At 48.0% G+C, this 19598-nt stretch overlaps 1 protein-coding gene across 1 annotated transcript in view; it reads left to right on the top strand.

Moving 5' to 3' along the window:
• Positions 1 to 19598, top strand: part of MRC2 (mannose receptor C type 2) — a 108322-nt gene that overhangs the window by 57667 nt on the left and 31057 nt on the right. The window contains exons 7-9 of the mRNA XM_019548485.1: positions 5390 to 5578; positions 10307 to 10461; positions 11016 to 11123. Of these exons, the coding sequence (XP_019404030.1) occupies positions 5390 to 5578; positions 10307 to 10461; positions 11016 to 11123 (452 nt within the window). The remainder of the gene's footprint in view (positions 1 to 5389; positions 5579 to 10306; positions 10462 to 11015; positions 11124 to 19598) is intronic.

The following is a 19598-nucleotide window of genomic DNA, read 5'->3' as shown; positions in this document are numbered from 1 at the left end:
ACCCTGGGCTTGTAGCAGTATCCTTTTTTTTTCCCCCCCTTCTCTTTCTTTTTCCTTTTTAAAATAAAAAAACCCAGCCAAACTGAACATGCCTGTAGGTACTTCTGGCCAGGTCTAGTCTGTATCACCCCATTTCCTTTCCCAAATAGTTTTCAAGTAGTCATAAATACAGAAGTGGGGTCTGTCATCACTGTTCCTATTGCCTGTACCAGGGAGGAGCAAACCTGAACTTTTGCCCCAGTGGCAATTGGGAAAGCTTTGTCTCTGACTCAAAGCACATGATTCTTTGAAGTGCAGAAGGATTTGGATCTGTAGGCTCTGCACTTCTAGGTGGGATCTAGAGACATGTGGTACAAAAAGCTGTTCTGAGAAAACTCATAGGCCAAAAAGTGTCCCCAGGGATTTTGTAGAGGATGAATTTCTGTGAACTTTTGCAGCTGGTAACCAATTCCTTTCCCCTTGTGCAGTGTGTAACCTCTGCAACACTGCTATTTTGGTGGGATGCATTTTACCCCCACTTGGCGTCACCAGGCCCAGATGTAGTAGACTCACTAAGTTGTGAAGAATCAGGCCCCTTTTGAATGTGCCCCATCCTGACCAAGACTTGGGTTCTGATGTTCCTTTTATAATGAATGCAAATCTAGAGTGCTGCTCACCTCGCAGGCATGTCTCTTTTTTTTAAGGGATAAAATACATGATGAGGAAAGCAGTTGAGATGCCAGAGCACACCAGTGGTGTAGGAAAATGCCGGGGTCTCCAGGACATATGGACAGCGGCATATTCAAGTTGCCACCATGCTGCTGGCATGATCACGCGATTGCTGACAGCAGCATTTTGGGGTTTTTTCCCCCTTTTTCCACACCCTTCTCCTCCCCAGTCAGTGTCCAGGGCATTTCAGAAGTTACACCACTGAAGCATGCCATGGGAATGATGCACATTTCAGCTCTTCATTCTAGGCCTCTATCATCTCTCCCAAATTGTGCGTAGAAAGCAGTGAACATGTATCCCAGGTGTACCGACCCTCCTCCTTTTAACTATGGAAGGAAAATATTCCCCCCCAGAGCAGCACTGCCTAGGGACACTCAGTGCAGCTGTGAAATGGAAATCAGAACAGTGAAGGAAAATGGAAGATCAAAGAGGGAGTGACAGCTTTGGCTAAAGTGATTCTGGTTTCAGCACCATGTCAGCTGGGTCTCCCCATTACTAAAGCACATCAGTTTCTTGTCACATTATTGCTGGTGCATGGCCTTCTCCATCCTGCAGGCCTGCTGCCTGCTTGGGCCTGCTGAGGTGCCAGCTCAGCTTGCTCCTCAATCTCTTGCTGCCTTTTTAATCTTGCAACAAGTAACTAAATCCCTCCCCAGATAACCTAATTTGAACTTAAGGTTGCCCCTGTGAATTGCTTGAGCGGGACATCCTGCCAACTGACAGGAATGAAAAATTAGCCATTGCCCCATCCCTTACTGCAGTGGTCTTATACGGATGCTGTCAAGTTGCAAGGAAGGAATGTACTTCATGAGCCTGCACAACTTGCCCCCTTTCCCTGGCTCTACCTTCTTGATAGTCTATTATGCCCTATAGCCTTACCCAGCCTGCTTTTTTTAAGTGGACTATTCAGAGCCTTGGTAGAAGGGCTCAGACTGGCTTCCATGATCCCTGCATTTATCCACAAAGTAGACAGTACTCTACGTGGAGCAGCAGGAGCTTCCAAAACTTTGCCTTTCCTACAGGCATACCAGTGCCCTCCCCTGACAGGAGCAGCAGGAGGGGAATGCATGCCTTTCTAGGGACGAATCTTTGCCTTCACCACAGCAGTTAGGTCAGAGGTACTACACCTGAATTACTTAGCTCACATTCAGGGGAGAGAAACTGCTACAGCACATTGTAAAAAAGGGATGGAACTAGAAGAATGAGAGGGTTAGCAAAGTGATGAACTGTTGTGACTTGAACAGTCACTGCTCAATTACTAGCTTGGGCATTGGCAGAACTAAAGCTTAAACACATTCTGCAAGCCAGCTGGCTAGTTTCAATTAAAGCACCACTCAGAGAGACAGAGATTTCTGTGTGTGGGTGGGAGTTGGGTTAGTGCGGAGAACTCAAGTTATACTTAAAAAATGCAAATTTCAGTAAAAAGTCATTAGTAGGGGTAGCTCTGCAGGACCAGGGACCAAAGGCAAAAGGAGTGCATGAAGAGTGGTCGTTTCTTAAGGACACGATCCTTGAAGAACAAAAGAAGTCCATTCCCATGCAGAGGAAAGGTACCAGAAAGGCTGAGAAGGACCCTGTTGCGGTCCTCCTAAAAGAGAAGAAAGAGGCATACAAACAATGGAAGCTTGGGACAGGCCCCAAAGAGGACTATACTACAGCAGCACGCACTTGTAGGGAACAAATTAGAAAGGCTAAGGCAGCAACTGAACTTAAATTAGCAACCGGCATCAAGGACAACAAGAAGCTCTTTAGGTACATAGGGAACAGGAGGAAAACAAATGGGAATATGGGCCATTGCTCAACAACTCAGGACAGCTGGTTACCAGCACTCAGGAGAAAACTGAACTCCTGAATGACTACTGTGCTTCAGTATTTCACTGGGCCAAGGGGAAAATCATACCAGATAGGGTACAAAATGAGCAGCTCAGGAATGATTGCCTTCTTACTATTGCTGTAGAACTGGTGTGTGATCACTTAAAGAAATTAGATATATATAAGTCAGCAGGACCGGATGAACTCCATCTGAGAGTGCTGCAGTAGCTGGCGGAAGTCATCGCGGAGCCCCTGGCAAAACATTCCAAAATTCATGGCGCTCCAGAGAGGTCCCTAAGGGGTGGAAGAGGGTTAATGTTAATGTCCATCTTCAAGAAGGGGAACAGGGGGGGACCTGGGTAACTATAGGCCAGTTAGCCTAACTTCTATCCCAGGGAAAATCCTGGAAAAATTCATTAAGGAGTCTACGTGCAGTAGGCTTGCAGAAGGTAGGATTCTGAACGACAGCCAGCATGGCTTCATCATGGGCAGGTCTTGTCTTACCAACCTCATCTTTTACGACCAGGGAACTTGCCACCTAGAAAAGAGAGAAGAGGTTGACATTATATACCTCGATTTCCAAAAAGACTTTGATCTAGTATCCCATGATGTTCTCGTGAGGAAATTGGGGGAGTGTAGGCCTAACTGAGAGACTGTTAGGTGGGTAGGACTCAAAGTGTCCTAAAGAATGGATCTGTGTCGTCCTGGCAAGAAGTGGCCAGTGGTGTCCCACAGGGGTCGGTGCTTGGTCCAGTAATTTTCAACATCTTTATCAATGATTTGGATGTGGGGGTAAAGAGCTCACTGGCTAAGTTTGCAGACAACACCAAGTTATGGGGAAGCATGGTCATGCTTAAAGATAGGCTACAGATACAGATGGATCTAGACAGGCTAGTAAGTTGGGCGGATCAGAACCAGAGGAAGTTCAACATTGAGAAATGTGAAGTTCTCTGTCTAGGGACAAACAACCCTCTACACACCTGTAGGCTTGGTGGCACCAAACTGATCATCACCATGAACGAAAGGGACCTGGGGATAACAATAGACCACAGTATGAATATGAGCCGGCAGTGAGATGCTGTAGCTAGTGACAAACAGTCCTCTGGCATGCATCAATCAGTGCATCTCCAGCAAAACCAAGGAAGTGATTCTCCCACTCTACCCAGCATTAGTGAGGCTGCAGCTGGAGTACTGTGTCCAGTTCTGGGTACCATGCTTCAACAAGGACATGGTAAAGCTTGAGAGAGTCCAGAGGAGGGCCACCCATATGATCAGAGACTTGCACAGCAAGCCATATGAGGAAAGGTTGAGGGATATGGGACTCTTCAGCCTGAAAAAGAGAAGGCTGAAAGGGGACTTGGTAGCAGCTTACTGGTACATCAGGGGAGTACATCAAGTGCTCGGTGGACAACTGTTCACCACAGCACCCTTGGGGAAAATTAGGAGTAATGGCCACAAACTCCTGGAAGACCATTTCAGGCTTAATATTAGGAAAAACTTCTTCCCAGTTAGCATCCAGACTGTGGAATAATCTCCCTCCAGAGGTGATGCAATCACCTACCCTGGAAATCTTCAAGAGGAGACTGGATGGTCACCTTGCTGGGGTCATCTGACCCCAGTTGTCTTTCCTGCTTGGTGCAGGGGACTGGACCTGATAATCTTTCAAGGTCTTTTCCAGCCCCTAACAATCTATAAATCTATACCTCAAGGTAACAATTTAATGAACAAGCTTTAGTTTCTTTCAGTGTCTGGCTTTTCTTGTTGCACTTTATTTTCCCTGTTTTGCTCACCTTGGTGTGGGATGCTTCAAGTAGAGCGTTTCAGTAAAAGTCTCCTTCTCTGTTCTGCTTTCTTACCTGACCATTCTCTGGTCATCTCTGAGAGGGCTATCCACAATATGCTTTGAGTTGTATTTATGTGTACGGTGGTAGTGCCTAACAACTCCAGCCACAGACCAGGCTCCCACTGTGCTAGGCCCTATACAAATGCAGAAGAAAAAAGATCCATGCCCCACAAAGCATCCAATCTAAGATCCATCCAAGACCTTTTGTAGTTGTGATGGCTTGTGCATTGTGAAAGTCCATCCACTGAGAACTGGACTGAGACCCTCCAAACTCATTATGCATAGGTCTGCAGAAAGCTACTGTAGGACTATGACTTTCTGTCTCTTATCCTCTGTGAGACTATGGTTGTGACTCAAAAGGGCTGTTTTTCATACTTGGGCTAGGAGTAGGAGAAAGGGGTCTTGGAAAGAAGACCTTCAGGTTTCTCAGGAAACCAAAGGCAGACCCTGCCCCAAAATCTTCCAGAGTCCATTGTTCTAGAGCAGTGTTTTTCAACCCACAGCTTGCGGGCCACATGCGGCCCAATCGGCACGCTGCTGCGGCCCATGTGACATCTTGTTGAAATGTTTTATAAATGGAAACATAGGAAGTAAGTTGTGTGGGTTGGTCCACATAACTCCTTGAATGCTGCAAGTGTGGCCCTCTGTGGCAAATAGGATGAAAACCAGTTCTAGAGGCTGTTCTGATGAGATGCCAGTAGGCAGACATAGGAGTGTGTGACTCCTCCTGAGATCTGAGGAATGACAGAGGAGCCTACAGAAGCAGGAAAAGAGATCTATGGAGAACTTGTTGGCTTGGGGTAGAATCTGGATGTCGCTGAGTGGAAAATTTCTGTTTCAAAATCAGTGATCTCTGATTTTCCCCCACCACATCATTCAACAGCAGTAACACAGGGCTAGATAACTCAGGCCTCATTAATTTTCATACCTTCCAGTAGCTAACAAGGGGCAAACCCAGAGTGGCAGTGGAGAGGAGACGTTGAAGTGGTGGCAAGATTCTCTGCAAGATGCTCTGTATTTCCCCAGATTCCTGGTCAGAGGTGAAGGTAGACTGTGAGCCCAGCTGGCAGCCCTTCCAGTCCAACTGCTACCGCCTGATTGGTGAGAAGAAGAGCTGGCAAGATGCAAAAAAGACCTGCCTAAGAAGCGGTGGGGACCTGGTGAGCATCCACACTCTCTCCGAGCTGGAATTCGTCACCAAGCAGATCAAACAAGGTAAGGGTTAAAAAGCCTACGTATGTGCTCCTTTGGAAAATGATGTATTTTTTGTATTCAACACACCCCTCCCCCAATAAGGTATACAGATTGTTTTTGTAAGGCAGAATGAAGAAAAAAAGATCTTTTCTTGGAAAAACTGATAAGTATTAGTAAGTAAACTGAATAGTAGCTCTTGCAGCAGTTAGGGCAGGGGCACGCAGTTATTTCGGGCAGAGGGCTGCTTTCTGAGTTTTGGCAAGCTGTTGAGGGCTGCATGGGTAGCCCCGCCCCTTGGCAGATGCCCAGCCCTCTGGTTACCATCTTGGGCCGGAAGTCCTGCCCTAAGCTCTGACCTTTGCCACCAGAAATCCCTCCCCTTATCCTGGAAGTACTCTGTTGGGGAAGGGGTTTTGCCATCTTAGGGGGAAAAAAGGCAAATTATATACTAAAAATCAAACACCCATAATAATATATTTTAATATAATTTAAAAATATATTTTGTCCTGATTTGTGTGTGTGTTTGGGCTGTGTATGTAAAAGTGATTGCATAATAGCTCATAATGCAGTCTTACTCGTATATTGTGTGGGGTGTGGGGGGGTTATGGGTGGGTGGGTGTCAGGTTTGTGGGGAGCTATGGGTGGGTGGGAATGAAGGTTTCTGGGTATGTGGGTATGGGAGCCACATGGTGTAAAGCGGCTGGTGGGTGGACAGGAAGGTGGGGAAAGCAATGGTGAGGAGTGGAAGTGAGCGGAGTGCAGGGGCTGCGTCGGTGTCTCGGGGCCAGCGCTGGAGAGGCCCAGAGTGGGGTGGCAGGAGCGGGGCATGGGCTGGCAGGGGTCCATGGAACTGGGCTAAACTGCCAGCAGGGAGAGAGGGGAGCTACCCAACGGCTTGGCATCTTTGGGCCAGCTGCAGTGCACCTTGGCCTCCTGCTCCTTCCTGCCATGTGAGGTGGATCAGCCCTTGTGGCGCCCCTTGGGGCCACTTGGTGTAGTTGTGGCGGCCACAGGGCTTGGTGGTGGAGGAGGAGAAGGAAGATGAGACGGCTGCCTGGAAAGTCCCATTTAGTGCAAATAAGGCAATCTCAGTCTGATTCATATCCCACTATGTTACTGGCTCTGACACTGATTCACTTTGTGACCTCCAGGATGCCACTTTGTTTTTCTGTGCCCCACCTGTAAAATATGCCTCTTTTTCCCTATCTGGTAAATAGGGTGAGGGTTACATCTCTGTTTGTTAAGAGAGTTCTGATGCTACATCTGTTAGTGTCTGGAAAGGGTGTTAAGATCCTGTGGTGGAAGGTGCTAGAGAAAGTATAGTTTTGTCCACTAAGGGCTTGTTAATCTACCAGAGACAGTTCAGAAAGCACTCACCAGGCAGTAACTGCACCATTTGTCTTCTGAGGCAGTGACAGAACCAAGCATTTAATACATTAATCTCCATCAGGAATAAGAAATAAAGGCCTGGATCATCTCAGCTCATGCCATGCCAGTGCCTTTGCATGGTGGTAGGAGGTACTGTGCTTCTGGACATGCCATCTAACTGCTCTTGACCACCTGAGCTAACTGAGGGTCTCTTGGCATTCATTGTAAGGGCCTTGACTAAGCACCCTAGCCAAATCCCAAATTTGGGTAGCTACTTACAGGGTGAGTCTACATGAGATGTTAACTGCACAGTAGCTTAACAACACTGCACAGTAGCATGCCAGGCAAAGCCCATCCAAATACAGTACTGTGCAGTAGTATTAGGCTACTGCACAGTTAGCGTCCAAAAAACCCCATGCACCAGTGCTACTGCGCAGTAGTGAGAGTTACTGCATATTGATTTAGTACTTAGTTATCCAAATATTAACTTAATGTACAGTGACTACGGTGCATTAATGAATCTGTAGATGCACCCACTGAGGAAATAACCAGGAGCTTCAGATCAATATGGCTTTAGTCCTCACTTCTTTTTATTTATAATGTTTGTATACACAGTTAAATGGCTTCCTTGTTGCATCCAAACGGTGACTGCTTTCCACTCAGTGAAGGGATGCTATAACCTGCCTTGTTTAGGAGCTATGAAGCACTTTTTCACTCTCCCAAGAAAAACAGCAAACATATGGCATATTTATTTATTGTTAGAACAGAGAAGATTATTCTGAAAGAAACTGGGCCCTGTGTTCCAAATCAAAACCTGTTGGAGCTGCTCCAGAGATAAGTTTAATCTTAAGAGTTTTGATCATAATTGTCAGAACCTCTTGCTGCAGCAAAATATCCTGGAGAAGTGAGAGAAATATCACTGTTTACACTTTACAGACAGGGATTGGAGGGGAAGTCTGAAAAGTAATTTTTATTGTGATGCAAGAAATATTTAACAGCATCCAGGAAATGAATGTCACCTCCTTCCTGGTTAAACAGCCTTGTGTAATAGACTGAATTGATAACAACATTAGTATTTCAAGTCACCTAAGTCCTTTCATTAAAGACCCTTTTATTTTTTAAAACTTGACCAAATTACAAATGTTTGGCCTGACATCATTTATGCTCAAGATGAACATTTTTGGAACACTTCAGCAGAAAAAGTTCAACCATTTCTGAGATGAAAGTTTGGGAAAGTTGCATTTATTTTGCCAAGTGCTTAGATTTGTTGTTAAAAAGTAATCTTAGGACAGTTTCATTGAGAAGCTCTAGCACCTGTATGTGTGTGTTGGAGCAGGAGCTTATAATTTGGCAGCAAAGGTTATTGCAGTATCAGAGGGAAGCTGCTTTCTGTCCCTGTGGCTGTACTGTAAAGCTCAAGCACACACAGTAGAGTTCTATTACAGCTTGCCAGCAAAATTTGTTGAAAATTTTATCAACCTAGAACATGCTTCACTTCTTCATGGCTCCAAATCACTGACGAGGCAGAGGATCAACTAAACTTGCTCCATCCCAGGACTGAAGGAGCTGAGCAGGATTTTTCCTGGGCCTATTCCTCTCAGCTACTGAGGGTCTCAGTGGCACTGGAATTATGAGCAGAGAGACTTTCTCTTCTGCTCTGCATGCTCTGAAGCTGGTATCCAGGCAGCTAAGGAAAAGGAGGAAGCAAACTCACTTGCAAAGGATGAGGGACATTGGTAAACTGTAAGTAGGAGCAACAGCAAGAGAATATAGACAGCAGTTCAAGGGATAGTGGTAGTAGAGGGTTACAGAAGCTAGATCCAAGGTGTGATAAGCAGAAAGAGGCAGAAGGTTTGTAATCACTAAATCACCTTCCATAATCTGGGATCGTATCCTAGAGTCCTGAGTCTCTATGCTGGCAGCTCATTGCTGTGAAATTCTGGCAAATTGTGGGCCTTTCCTTTTTCTGTTGCCTGGTTCCATATAAAGGAAATCACCCTAATGCTACCTGATGCTTGGTTAGCACAAGTGCTAAACATTTTTGCTGTGGAAGTAAAGGTGCCAGCTCTGCTAATGACTCAGGTCAGTGGCCAGGCAATCCCACCTGGAAATTCCCACAGATGGAGTTTATATTATTTTTCTCATTTGTGTTTAAAAATGTTTAGATGTATGGGCTGTAGAGTTAAGCCATCATAAATGAAAGAAGAAAGGTGGCTAAAAATATTACGTAATCATATATATACAGACTGCACCATAATGTGCATAATGTGGGGCCTGAATTAAAGCTGTATATACCACCTACAGTCCGTCATTTCCCACCATTTGAAAATATGACTTGGGAATTCAGGCTGCATACCATGATCAAATGATCTGGGAGAATTCTCCTGGGTTTGTCCTCCCTTTAGAAAAAACGTATTCAGATAAGCCTGAGCAGACATTCAAATGCTGAGACCCTGAAGAGCAGAAAGCTTGCAGTGTGGACACTGCACAGCCAGGAGGTCCTTTTACACACACCTCAGCATACTCTGCATGCTCCCGCTGTCTGCCTGGAGACACATGTGGTGCATAGAGCAGCCCTCATTGGCTGATCCAGCCTTTGTCTCCCTGAAGCACAATGTGGGGTCTGTGAAGGGGGTGTGTTCCATTCCCTGCTCAGTTGGAACAATAGACTCCATCGTAAGTAACACACTGTCTCCCTGAGGGGGAAGAGGGGAGCAAGGCATCCTGGGGTGTTGGAAAACTGTCCTGTGGCTTCTCAGAAAATAATGTGTACGGACATTTGCTCTCCCAAGAGAAACTCTCCTGGGAGCAACTTAGCCATGATTGTTCCCATGTTATTTTTCTCCTGGAGCAGCCGTATTTCCTCCAGGAGAAAGAATCCTAAACATCTGTACATCTTTGGTTTCTCCTGGGAGATCATTGACTCTCCCAAGAGAAACTGGATGTCTGTATGTGGCCTGAGACTTCTTTTCATATATTCTGTTTGCATATTGCTGTCACTGCTTAGATTCTCAAAGGGGCATAAAGGAGGCAATCTTCTGGGAATGGGGCACTTAACTCCATTGGATTCCTCTGACATTTGTAATCATGATTATTTATTTTTCTACTTTTTGGTAAACCCTAAAAATTCCAGTTGGTGCTCATGGCCCCATAGTACTAGCTGCTGTACAGGCAGATTGCAAAGTCAGTTCCTGTCAGAGAAATTACAACCAGTGTGGTTTTCTAGCATTTTAGAGCTGAATGTGACTAAAAGCTGATCTTCCTGCATGAATGCTCAGAGGAGGCAAACCTTATATCATAGTACTCTAGATAAGAGCAGGAGAAGGTTCAATCCAGTACTCTGTCAGGGCTCTGATCTGTTTTCCTTACTCTGCTTGGCAGATGTTGAGGAGCTTTGGATTGGCCTGAATGATCTCAAGCTGCAGATGAATTTTGAGTGGTCGGATGGGATGCCAGTAAGGTTCACATACTGGCACCCATTTGAGCCAAACAACTTCCGAGACAGCCTGGAAGACTGCGTGACCATCTGGGGACCGGTGAGGGCTATAGACAAAATGGGGCCTTTCTTGTCCAGTTTACAGGGGAGGGCTAGGGGCAAGTGAGATTTATCTCATTCCAGAGTGTGAACATTGTGTGATACTCCAGCATCTCGCATCCTTTGTGCCCCAGACAGCACAAGGGAAGGCTCCCCAATTCCTCCCCACCACCCACCAGTGTCCCAAGCCTTGATTGGAAGGGGTGAGCGGTGAATTTGGTCTCCCCATTCCTTGCCCTCACATGCAGAGGCTGTTAACAATGGGGATGGTTGTGTGCAGGACACCTGCCTACTGGATTGAGTCCTACCAGATTTCTGTCATGCAGGCTACCCACCAGCCACTTTTGGCTGCTGCCCACATGGGCTTTGAACCTACTGGATTATACTCTACAACATCAGACCCACCAGCCATAAAGGGACAATTAAAGGGAAGGGGCAGGAGAGGAAGTGCAGGGCCAGTGGGACTTGCCTGCATGTGGAACATGGCTATCTTACTGAGGCAATGTGAACACCATGTTTGCCTCTGTCTGACCTGTTCTTGGATGTCATGTCCAGGAAGGAAGGTGGAATGACAGCCCATGTAACCAGACCCTGCCCTCCATCTGTAAGAAGCCAGGCCGGGTGAATCAGGAGAAAGAGGAGGAGGACCACGGCTGCAGAAAGGTGAGGGGGAGTGGAGCAGCATGCTGCCTGGGGTGGAATGCTGGAAATACCAAGCTGGGGGGGATGCTGCTTGCTTTGGTATCTTGATAAGGACTCCAAAAGGATCCAGTACCCTGCTTGCCTGAGGACCATCACACGCCCAACTGTCACTATGGTTTGGGGCTTTGGGGTCAGGGTGCTGGGCTAGCTTCTAGATTTCTGCATGCCTGGAGAGGGACTTGGGTGAAAAAAAAAAAGTCTGTGAGATGCTGGATCTCTGTTTGGCCCCCATGAGACTGAAAAGTGAGAATTTATCCTGTCACCTCATTCATCAGCATAAGACAATAGTTCCTCCCTGGTCACCCCTTTGTGAAGGAGATTGTTACTCCATATGGACTGTACATGTGGCAGCAAAGCCATACTTCTCAGCTTCTACCACTGAGCCCTTGAGGGCCAGCTGCTCCTTTTGGCAATTGGCAGAAGGCAATAGAGAGCAAGGTGTTTGCAACCAGAGGCCTGCAGCAGGTGGTAAGATATCTGCCTCTGTAGCTGCTTTTGCCCAGCCATGGGTTTCCCATGAAGCTTTGCAGCAGGTGGTTTCATTGTCTGATTGTTGGTGTGTAACAGTTAGCATTGACCTGGTGCTGTTCCTGAGAGATCCAGCAATGGTAGCATCAGCCCAAAAGTTCTGCCCCTGAATAGCTTGTGGGACTGAATGTGGAAAGTGAAAAAGGGGCTGAGCAGTGAGAAATGAAGAGTTAAATCAGTGTGCTCATCCCCAGAAGCCTTATATCCATAGTGAACAGAGGCAAGACAGTGTGACAGCTGTGTACTGTCTGTGGCTGCAGCTGTCCACAGGCACAGGATCCAGATGAGCATTCATCACTGCATCAGGCTCAGCTGTGCACCATCCAGATGTGTCTGTGGTCCAGCTGTATGTTGGCCAGGGGCTGATGGGACTCAACAGCTGTTTATGTCAATAGTGAAAGGAGCTGGTGGGCCTGGGAGTTAGTGGTTTTCTGTGGGAAACCACAACTGTGAAATGTTAGGCCTGCTATTCCTACCAGAACATATGATGTTGCATGATTATTTCCTGAACAGGGGTTGTTGCAATACTGAGCACTTCCTCTGAAAGATTAAGCACCTGCATTTCCCACTGTGGAAAGCTGAGCGTGCCTGACAGCTCACATCATTGAAGAGTGTAGCTTCTGCATCTAGCTAAACAACTCCCTTCCATTTGTCCTGTCTTATGCAGGTCATACTAACACACTCTCTGTGCTACCTTAGGGCGTGTCAGATATCTCCAGGGCCGTTAGAGCAGTCAGAACGAGACCCACGTAAATCAGTTGCATAATCAGACCAGAATGGGTCCAAAGGAGAGGATCCCTGCCTCTGGTCAGATGGAGAGCAAGGAACGAGGGATTCAAACGACAGGTCCCCACCAGTAATGTGAATGGATAGGGACTTACCTAATTTACAGCGGCTGCCTTCAGATTTTGTGGGTGCCATTTTCATGGCAGAGTGCAGTGGGCCCCCCCATACCTCTGGCTGAGGGGCCCCAGAAGTTCTACCCCTCCCTGGATATTAACAGATGACCCATCAGAGGTGAGGGGGTCCTGTTGCACTCTGCTGCAGAAATCCCCATCACCCACCTGGTGGTTCAGGACACCAGAGCTTCCTGCCTGTTTGCAGCTCACCACTCCCCCCTCTGGCTGCCATTCCTTCAACACTTGCGGGAAGCGCAGAAGTTGTCTCTACAGGGTTTTAGTTGTGCTGGCAGATCAAAGTTGTGTTTCTGTCTCAGTGAATGGCTCTGAAGGGCTGGTGCAAAGCAGACATTTGCTTCTGGTGGAGTATTGCTGTATTGCTCTTTGCAGTATGAAGCTTTGGCTCCCTATTCATAAGGGTACTGAGCTGACCTTCATCCCTCTACTGAAATCATGGAAGCTCCATGACACAACATTTAATGCCACACTGGACTTGCAAACATACTAGAGGGGACAATCCTGTACTGATCTGGAAGATGGACTGAGTATGGCACAGTAGGGCTGTGATTCCAATGCTTCCTCATCAGCTGCTTGGTCATCATGGAGGGCTACTGCAGGGCTGGCAGAGCCTAGCTACTGATTTCCCACAGGCCTCTTCCTGGGATTTGACCTGGACTTCGTGCCCCATGGGGACTGAGGGCATTTGAGCCTGCAGCATGCAGTTTCCACTGTAGGGAAATGGGGAGCAGGGTGGCAGTTGCTGGCCACCTCTTGCTTGCCTGTATTTGTGGCTGATCTGTTCATGCTAGGTTTGCTGAGGGGAGGGAGCATTGGGCTGCTTAACATAATGGATCCTGCACCAAGGATTGCAGCCAGTTGCTAAGGGCACCATTTATCCTCAGTGATTAGTAGCTACAGGCCTCCTTTGCCTCTGGGTCACTCCTCTCCCTGCTCCTCCCCTCCCTCCCACATAAGTTGGCAAGCAGGTCAGCAAAGCAGGAACTCCAAGGATCTATGTAACATCAGGACTGACACTAATTCCTGCAGGACAGCTATGCTGCCTTGCCTCCAGGGAGGAGCCAGGCCCTTGGGCACACAGTGGCATTCAGAAGGCAGCAGAAGGGGAGTATCTCCAGGCCTGGGCTTTGAAGACTCAGGCTGCTGGCTTACCAGGAGACAGCAGTTGTGTGCACTCACCCACACAGAAGGCAGTGAGGAGATGGCCTTTTGGTATTGTGGTGCTGTTGCTGTCTACTCAACTGCATTCATGTACTCTGGGGTGTCAAACAGTCTGCAGGCTTGATTTGTCCATGGAACCAATTTATCCGCCTCACTGCACTACTGGCATGGCCAGAGGAATGGCCTACTACAAAACGGTGATCAGTAACAGGAGGGCAGGCGAGAGCTGACACAGCCCTGGTCACCCTCCATCCACTTCACCCTTAGCCACTGCCATAGCTCTTCTTTCCTGGCCACCAGCTCCCACCATGTGTCCCATGCTGGACATAGGGCTGCTGCTGCTCATAAACTTATAAAGTAATAATGGACCTTCTGCAAATTGCAGTAGGGGCCGTGATCTGAACTCATCATACCACTGTCCATCCTGAGGATCCCATAGCACTTTGGTGACCACATTTCTCTGGAGATCACTAAAGTGCTGCCACCTCTAAAATGGATTAGATCAGTGATTCCCCCCACCCCCCAACTCACACACATACACCAGACTGTATCGCTTGCTGGAGCACTGAGTTCAACATTACCTGAGAAATGAGAAAAAGCCACCTTTAGCAGGACCCCAGCCAGTTCGTGTTAGCACCATTACAGCCCAGAAGGCCTAAGAGTGCATCACTGTAGGATCCATAGATTTAAACCACACCTCTGTTTGCAATCTTCACTCCATCCAACCCTGGAATCCTGGAGAAAATAACCACTAGCTGGAACATCAAACAAGATGGTAAGGCTGCAGATCATAATCAAGACCTGGGTACTTCCTCTAATCTACCCCACTGTTTTTGGATGACTCTCATTTGCAGTAAAGGAATAACTGTCTTATTAATGACTGGCCCCATTGTTGTGTGGACAGCTGTCACCTGGCTCCATCCATTGCTGAGAATTGTCCACCCTCCCCCACACAGAGGGAAGGGGAAGCCCATCTGTGCCTGGTGCCACCTGGGTACTTGCTGCTGGTGCTGCACAGCCTGACTGAAGACAAAGGTACACCTGGAGAAAAAAAAATACCAACAGACATGCTGGACAGGGTTTGGTGGAAGCTCACAGTAAAGGCTGCTTTTCTGTGACTCAGAGGCTATCTGAAAGTGTGCCCAGTCAACAGGTCTCTAGAGAACCAGCAATTGAATACCACTCATTTCCTCCATCAACGTGTATTGATTCACCTCAGGAAGTGTCCTGTGCTCGGGCAGAGCTGAACACAAGAGGCAGCCTTCTCCTCTGGTGGTAGGGAACAAAGATGTAGAAGGAAGAGGGGAGAACAGAGGCGTAGTGATTTTACAGTGATGCCTGCTGAGAGCCCATTTTTCCATTATGTAGGGTGGGCTTAGCCACACGTATCATTGGAGGCAACAAGGACTCATCCATTTACCCAGGATCCCCCCATCCCAAACCAGTTGTGTTGTGCCCTTTGACTGAGCACCGCATAGCCCTTTGCAGGTGTTCATTAGCTCTTCCAAGAGGATTGGTGCTTCTCTCCGTTTCACACAGGCAGTTACAGAAAGCATTGCCATCTCCTGAGTTGCTCTGCATGGGTCAGACACAAGGCTGCTGGCCAAACCTGGGCATCTTGACTCCCAGCCTTAGGCGTTCGCCATGCAAACCTCCTTGCTTCTTCCATAAACCAGACCGAGATGGCCGTGTCCTCCATTCCAGCAGCTGAGCCAAAGGAGGAGGAGGCTAGCTCTCTCTCTCCTTCCCTTCCTCCCTCTCTCTCTCTCTATTCCAGTCTATTCTATATCCTGCCTGCCGTGGCCTCCCTGGCCCTGCATGCTCTTCAGGGTTGGTCCTTAGTAGCTTATTCCCAGTAAACCCTGCAGGGGACCTAGTAGTACTGTCTTGTCTGATAAAATGCTGTGGTATTTTTGGCAAGTAGTGACCCCATCTGTTAGAGCTATTGGATGCATTCCTTCCAGACCTCACTGCCAGCTTGAATAATGGGCTGTTTTTCTTTATGGGTTTTTTCTCTCTCATCCCACTCCCTGCTCCCGCCCCCCCTCCTTGCTGATTTATTTTGGTAAAGTCTTCAAGAGAAGCAGTAGATCTGGTCCTTAGACACTACATCACCTAGAGGAGCAGGAGGTAGCTGTCCTAAGAGCAGGGGAGGAGAATAATGAAGAATCAGGACTGTGTGCAGAGCAGAGGGCAGCCACATCAGGGAGCAGGGGGCTGGAGGTGTGGCATCTAAGATGGGGAAAGGAAACACCCAGAAAGGGAAACCTGGAGGTACTGAGATGGTGTGGGGTACCAAGGCACAGAGACTCAGGAGGGGACCACAAGTACTAGGAAGGGGTGTGCTATGTCTTGCTGAAATATCATGGCATGAAGTCCCACACCAAATCTCTTCTGGGAAGGGACAGTCATTTGGCAGGAAGCATGGCACTTGAGCATGAGGTCTATACAGCACTCACTGCTAGTAGGGACTGCCACCCACTTCATGTGGTACACCTCTTCCCTGACCCATGGTCTACCCTGATGTGACAGCCCTGGGATTCTCCAGGGTGCATCAAGTCCTGAGCTGCAGACCTCTGATCCCTAGCATTAGGCCTTCTCCTGTGCAGAGTTTCTGTTGCTCCCAAATTGTTTATCTTCTGAGGACCTTGCCCAACATGGCTGGGTTCAGTTACCAGGATTCAATCCTCCAGAAATGAGGGGTGTTGCTTCAGCCACCTCTTGTGTCCCACTGGCCTATATCCTATCTCCAATTTTAGTGGAGTGAAACAAAGGTGATGGTTAACATCCCCATAACCCAGCTGGTTATCTCAGGGTGCACACTTGATGGGAGAAGGCACCTAATCCCCCCCGTGCCAGGCCAGTGGTACCAGCTCATTGTTAATCTTCCTTCTTTTGGTCTTATCTCTGTTTTCACCCTTTTTGGGGCAAGGGGTGCATCTTTCCACATTGTCAGCCAGGCACACAACATGTGTTGGGTTCCTTGAGATGTAAAACATGCTAGTCTCTTGAGACCCTCTCCAGACTTCATTTGCCTGGTTCCTTCTCTGCCCCCACATCAGATTTGGATATCTGGCACTCATCCCTAAGACATCCAGGCCCTCCTGGAGCATTCTTAGCATCCCCCCTTCTTGTGGATGGAGGTTCTTCAAAATACTGGCCATCCAGGGTAAGACCCACTCTGTTTGCCTCTCTGGTATCTTGCATTTTGTAGGCATGAAAGAAATATTGTCCCGCCTGTGGATGCTGCATAATCTTCTGGATGTTACAGAGGATATTTGGCTCTGGATTTTGCCTCTGTGCCAGGCAGAAGCTAGAAGTCCAACACGAGAGAAGTGAAGGGGCTAGCTTGGAGACATTGTCTCTCTCATGCTTTGTCACAGGTGCAGGTGTTACAGCAAGAGACAAATTTTCCCAGCAGTTTCAAAGGGCAAGTGAGGGTCTAAGCAAAGCATTGGGTGTCAGGAAATGTGTGTCCTGGCCTTGATGCTAATTCCCCCTGTGAGTTGGGGGGCGGGGTGCACCCTCCCTCAGTAGAAAATTTGAGTGATAATTTGCTCCTACTTCAGATGGGATTGAGGAGACAGATGAAATCATTGTGGGGAATGAGAAACATGCCACTCAGAGTATTTAAACACAGTTGCACCTTTGGTAGTGAGGACTGACTGGTTGGTATTTGCCTGGTGCATGCACAGTTCTCCCACCTTGTGCGGTGTGAATATGTAGCCCTCCAGTGGCTGTGCCCTGCAAGCTGGCTCCTTCCTCCCATCATGGAGTGTGAGTTGCTGTTTTGCTTTTGTGGTACGGATTTATCTGGCTGATACGAACAGTCCCTTCCAGCGACAGTCGGAGTTGCAGTATGACAGAACTGTTGTGCTGGGACTCTGAGCAGCCATAAGGAAGGGATCCAGGCAGTGAAATCAGAAGGAGTGGTGTGGATGAGCATTTCAGCCTGAACATAGCTGTTATGTACATCTACATCTTGGCATTTTCTTGGGGAGCAGTCAAGTGATAGGATAGCTCACACCTGAGCACTGCCATCCCCTCCAGCTGAGCCGTCAGTGCCTTATTCTTCTCTGCTATCAGGCTTTGCTAGGAAAACCTACTCCCTGCTTATTCTTTTGTTACGAGCATTTTCTTTCACTCTTCCTCCCTTTCTCTGCCACTGTCAAGCCCCCACCTCCCCCACAGCCTCCATGCAGCTGCGGCTGCTGCCTTTGCTGCAAGTCTTTGGAGCTCTCTGCACAGCCCCTCCTGCCCCCCTGTCAGTCTGCCCTGTTCGTACTGCTTTGGCAGAGAATGGATGCTATTGTGTCTCCAGCTACAGAGAGCATCCAACATCAACAAACCAGGGCTATTAAAATGGACTGCGGTGGGACTTGCTATTCGTTTGGCCTTTCTGCATAAGGGGAGGATTGTATTCCCCTCTCTGAGCCTCTGATCAGGGGCTGGACATTGGCAGCAGAGAGAACTTTCTGCTGCTTTGAAGCTGGCCTGATGTTTTTTCTGCAGCCCTATCCTCCAGGGCTGCAATCTCATTAGATCTCACTAACTAAACAGGGTCAAGCCAGGTTAGCCTGTGGATGGGAGACCTCCCAAGATAAACTCAGGGTGTGGCAGGAAGTGGTACTGGCAATCTCAGAGATGGCGCTCTACCCTCAGAATCAGGACTTAGCCGAGTACCCCACAAGAAGAAGTGTGCTCTTCAGTGCTGGTCCCGAGCTGAGAAACAATACCAATGTGCTAAGGAGTGCCAGTAAACTGGTACAGGGATTGTGGCTCTGTATTAGACCTGAGTGGTCTTCTCTGGTGCCTTGTCTGACAGTGGCCACTAACAGATGCTTCAGAAAGAAAATCTCTTGTGCCATCTTTAATAGGATTACAAGGATTTCCTGGGTCCCTGATATAACAGATCCCACGTCATAGATTCTTTTACAGTGCCCAATCCAGCTCCATCTAAAAACCAGCTGTACTTTCTGTTCTCACGGCTCCTACAGGCAAGCTGTTGTCCACTCCTCTGCTTGTTAGAGACCTTCTTGTTCCAATCCTAAATTTATTCATGACCTATTTGTTCTTGGGCCACCCATACCCTTTTAGCTTATGTAGCTTACCTCTCTGATGCAGTCAAATCTCCTCTTGGCCTTTCCTTTCCTTTGCAAAGGAAGCCAAGCTCTCTTGGTCTCTTCTTGTGTGAGAGTTTCTTGTGCTGGTACTGTCCCAGTTCGGTTTCATCTGTCTTCAGCATGGATGCCCAGAATTGTGCAGTCCTGTACCAGGTGGCATCTCACCATGCCTTGTACAATGGAACTAATGCTTCCCTACCTTTCCTGGAGATAACACACTTGGTACACCCTGATGTGCCTCTGATGGAAACTTCTTCCTAAGGCTAGGCAGCCAATAGACTCTTGTGTCCTGAAGCTGGAAGGTTTATGTTCCAATGACGACAAAGCTAACATGTTTAAAGATTTCTTTGCCTCCGTCTTCCTAAGTAGGGACCAGAACAGTCATTTCCCTGCTGGGCCCCCCTCAGGCCCCAGGGGAGGCACACCTGGGTCAAGGGTTAGTGAGGAACTAGTTAGAGAACTTCTGGAGGGACTGGACATATTCAAGTCAGCTGGTCTGGACGATCTCCACCCTAGAGGTCTAAAGGAATTGGCCGAGGTCATTGCAGGACCCCGGCATGACTTTACGAGCACTTGTGGTGCTCTGGTGTGGTGCCGGAGGACTGGAAGAGGGCCAACGTGGTTCCCATCTTCAAAAAGGGGAAGAAGGAGGACCCGGGAAACTATAGGCCAGTTAGTCTTACCTCGATCCTAGGCAAGCTGTTTGA

This window comes from Crocodylus porosus, unplaced genomic scaffold (genome assembly GCF_001723895.1).
Source record: "Crocodylus porosus isolate Cpor-Errol unplaced genomic scaffold, CroPor_comp1, whole genome shotgun sequence".
NCBI lineage: Eukaryota > Metazoa > Chordata > Crocodylia > Crocodylidae > Crocodylus > Crocodylus porosus.
The sequence above is the reverse complement of the archived record's forward strand: the minus strand, read 5'-3'. Positions and strand labels throughout refer to the sequence as shown.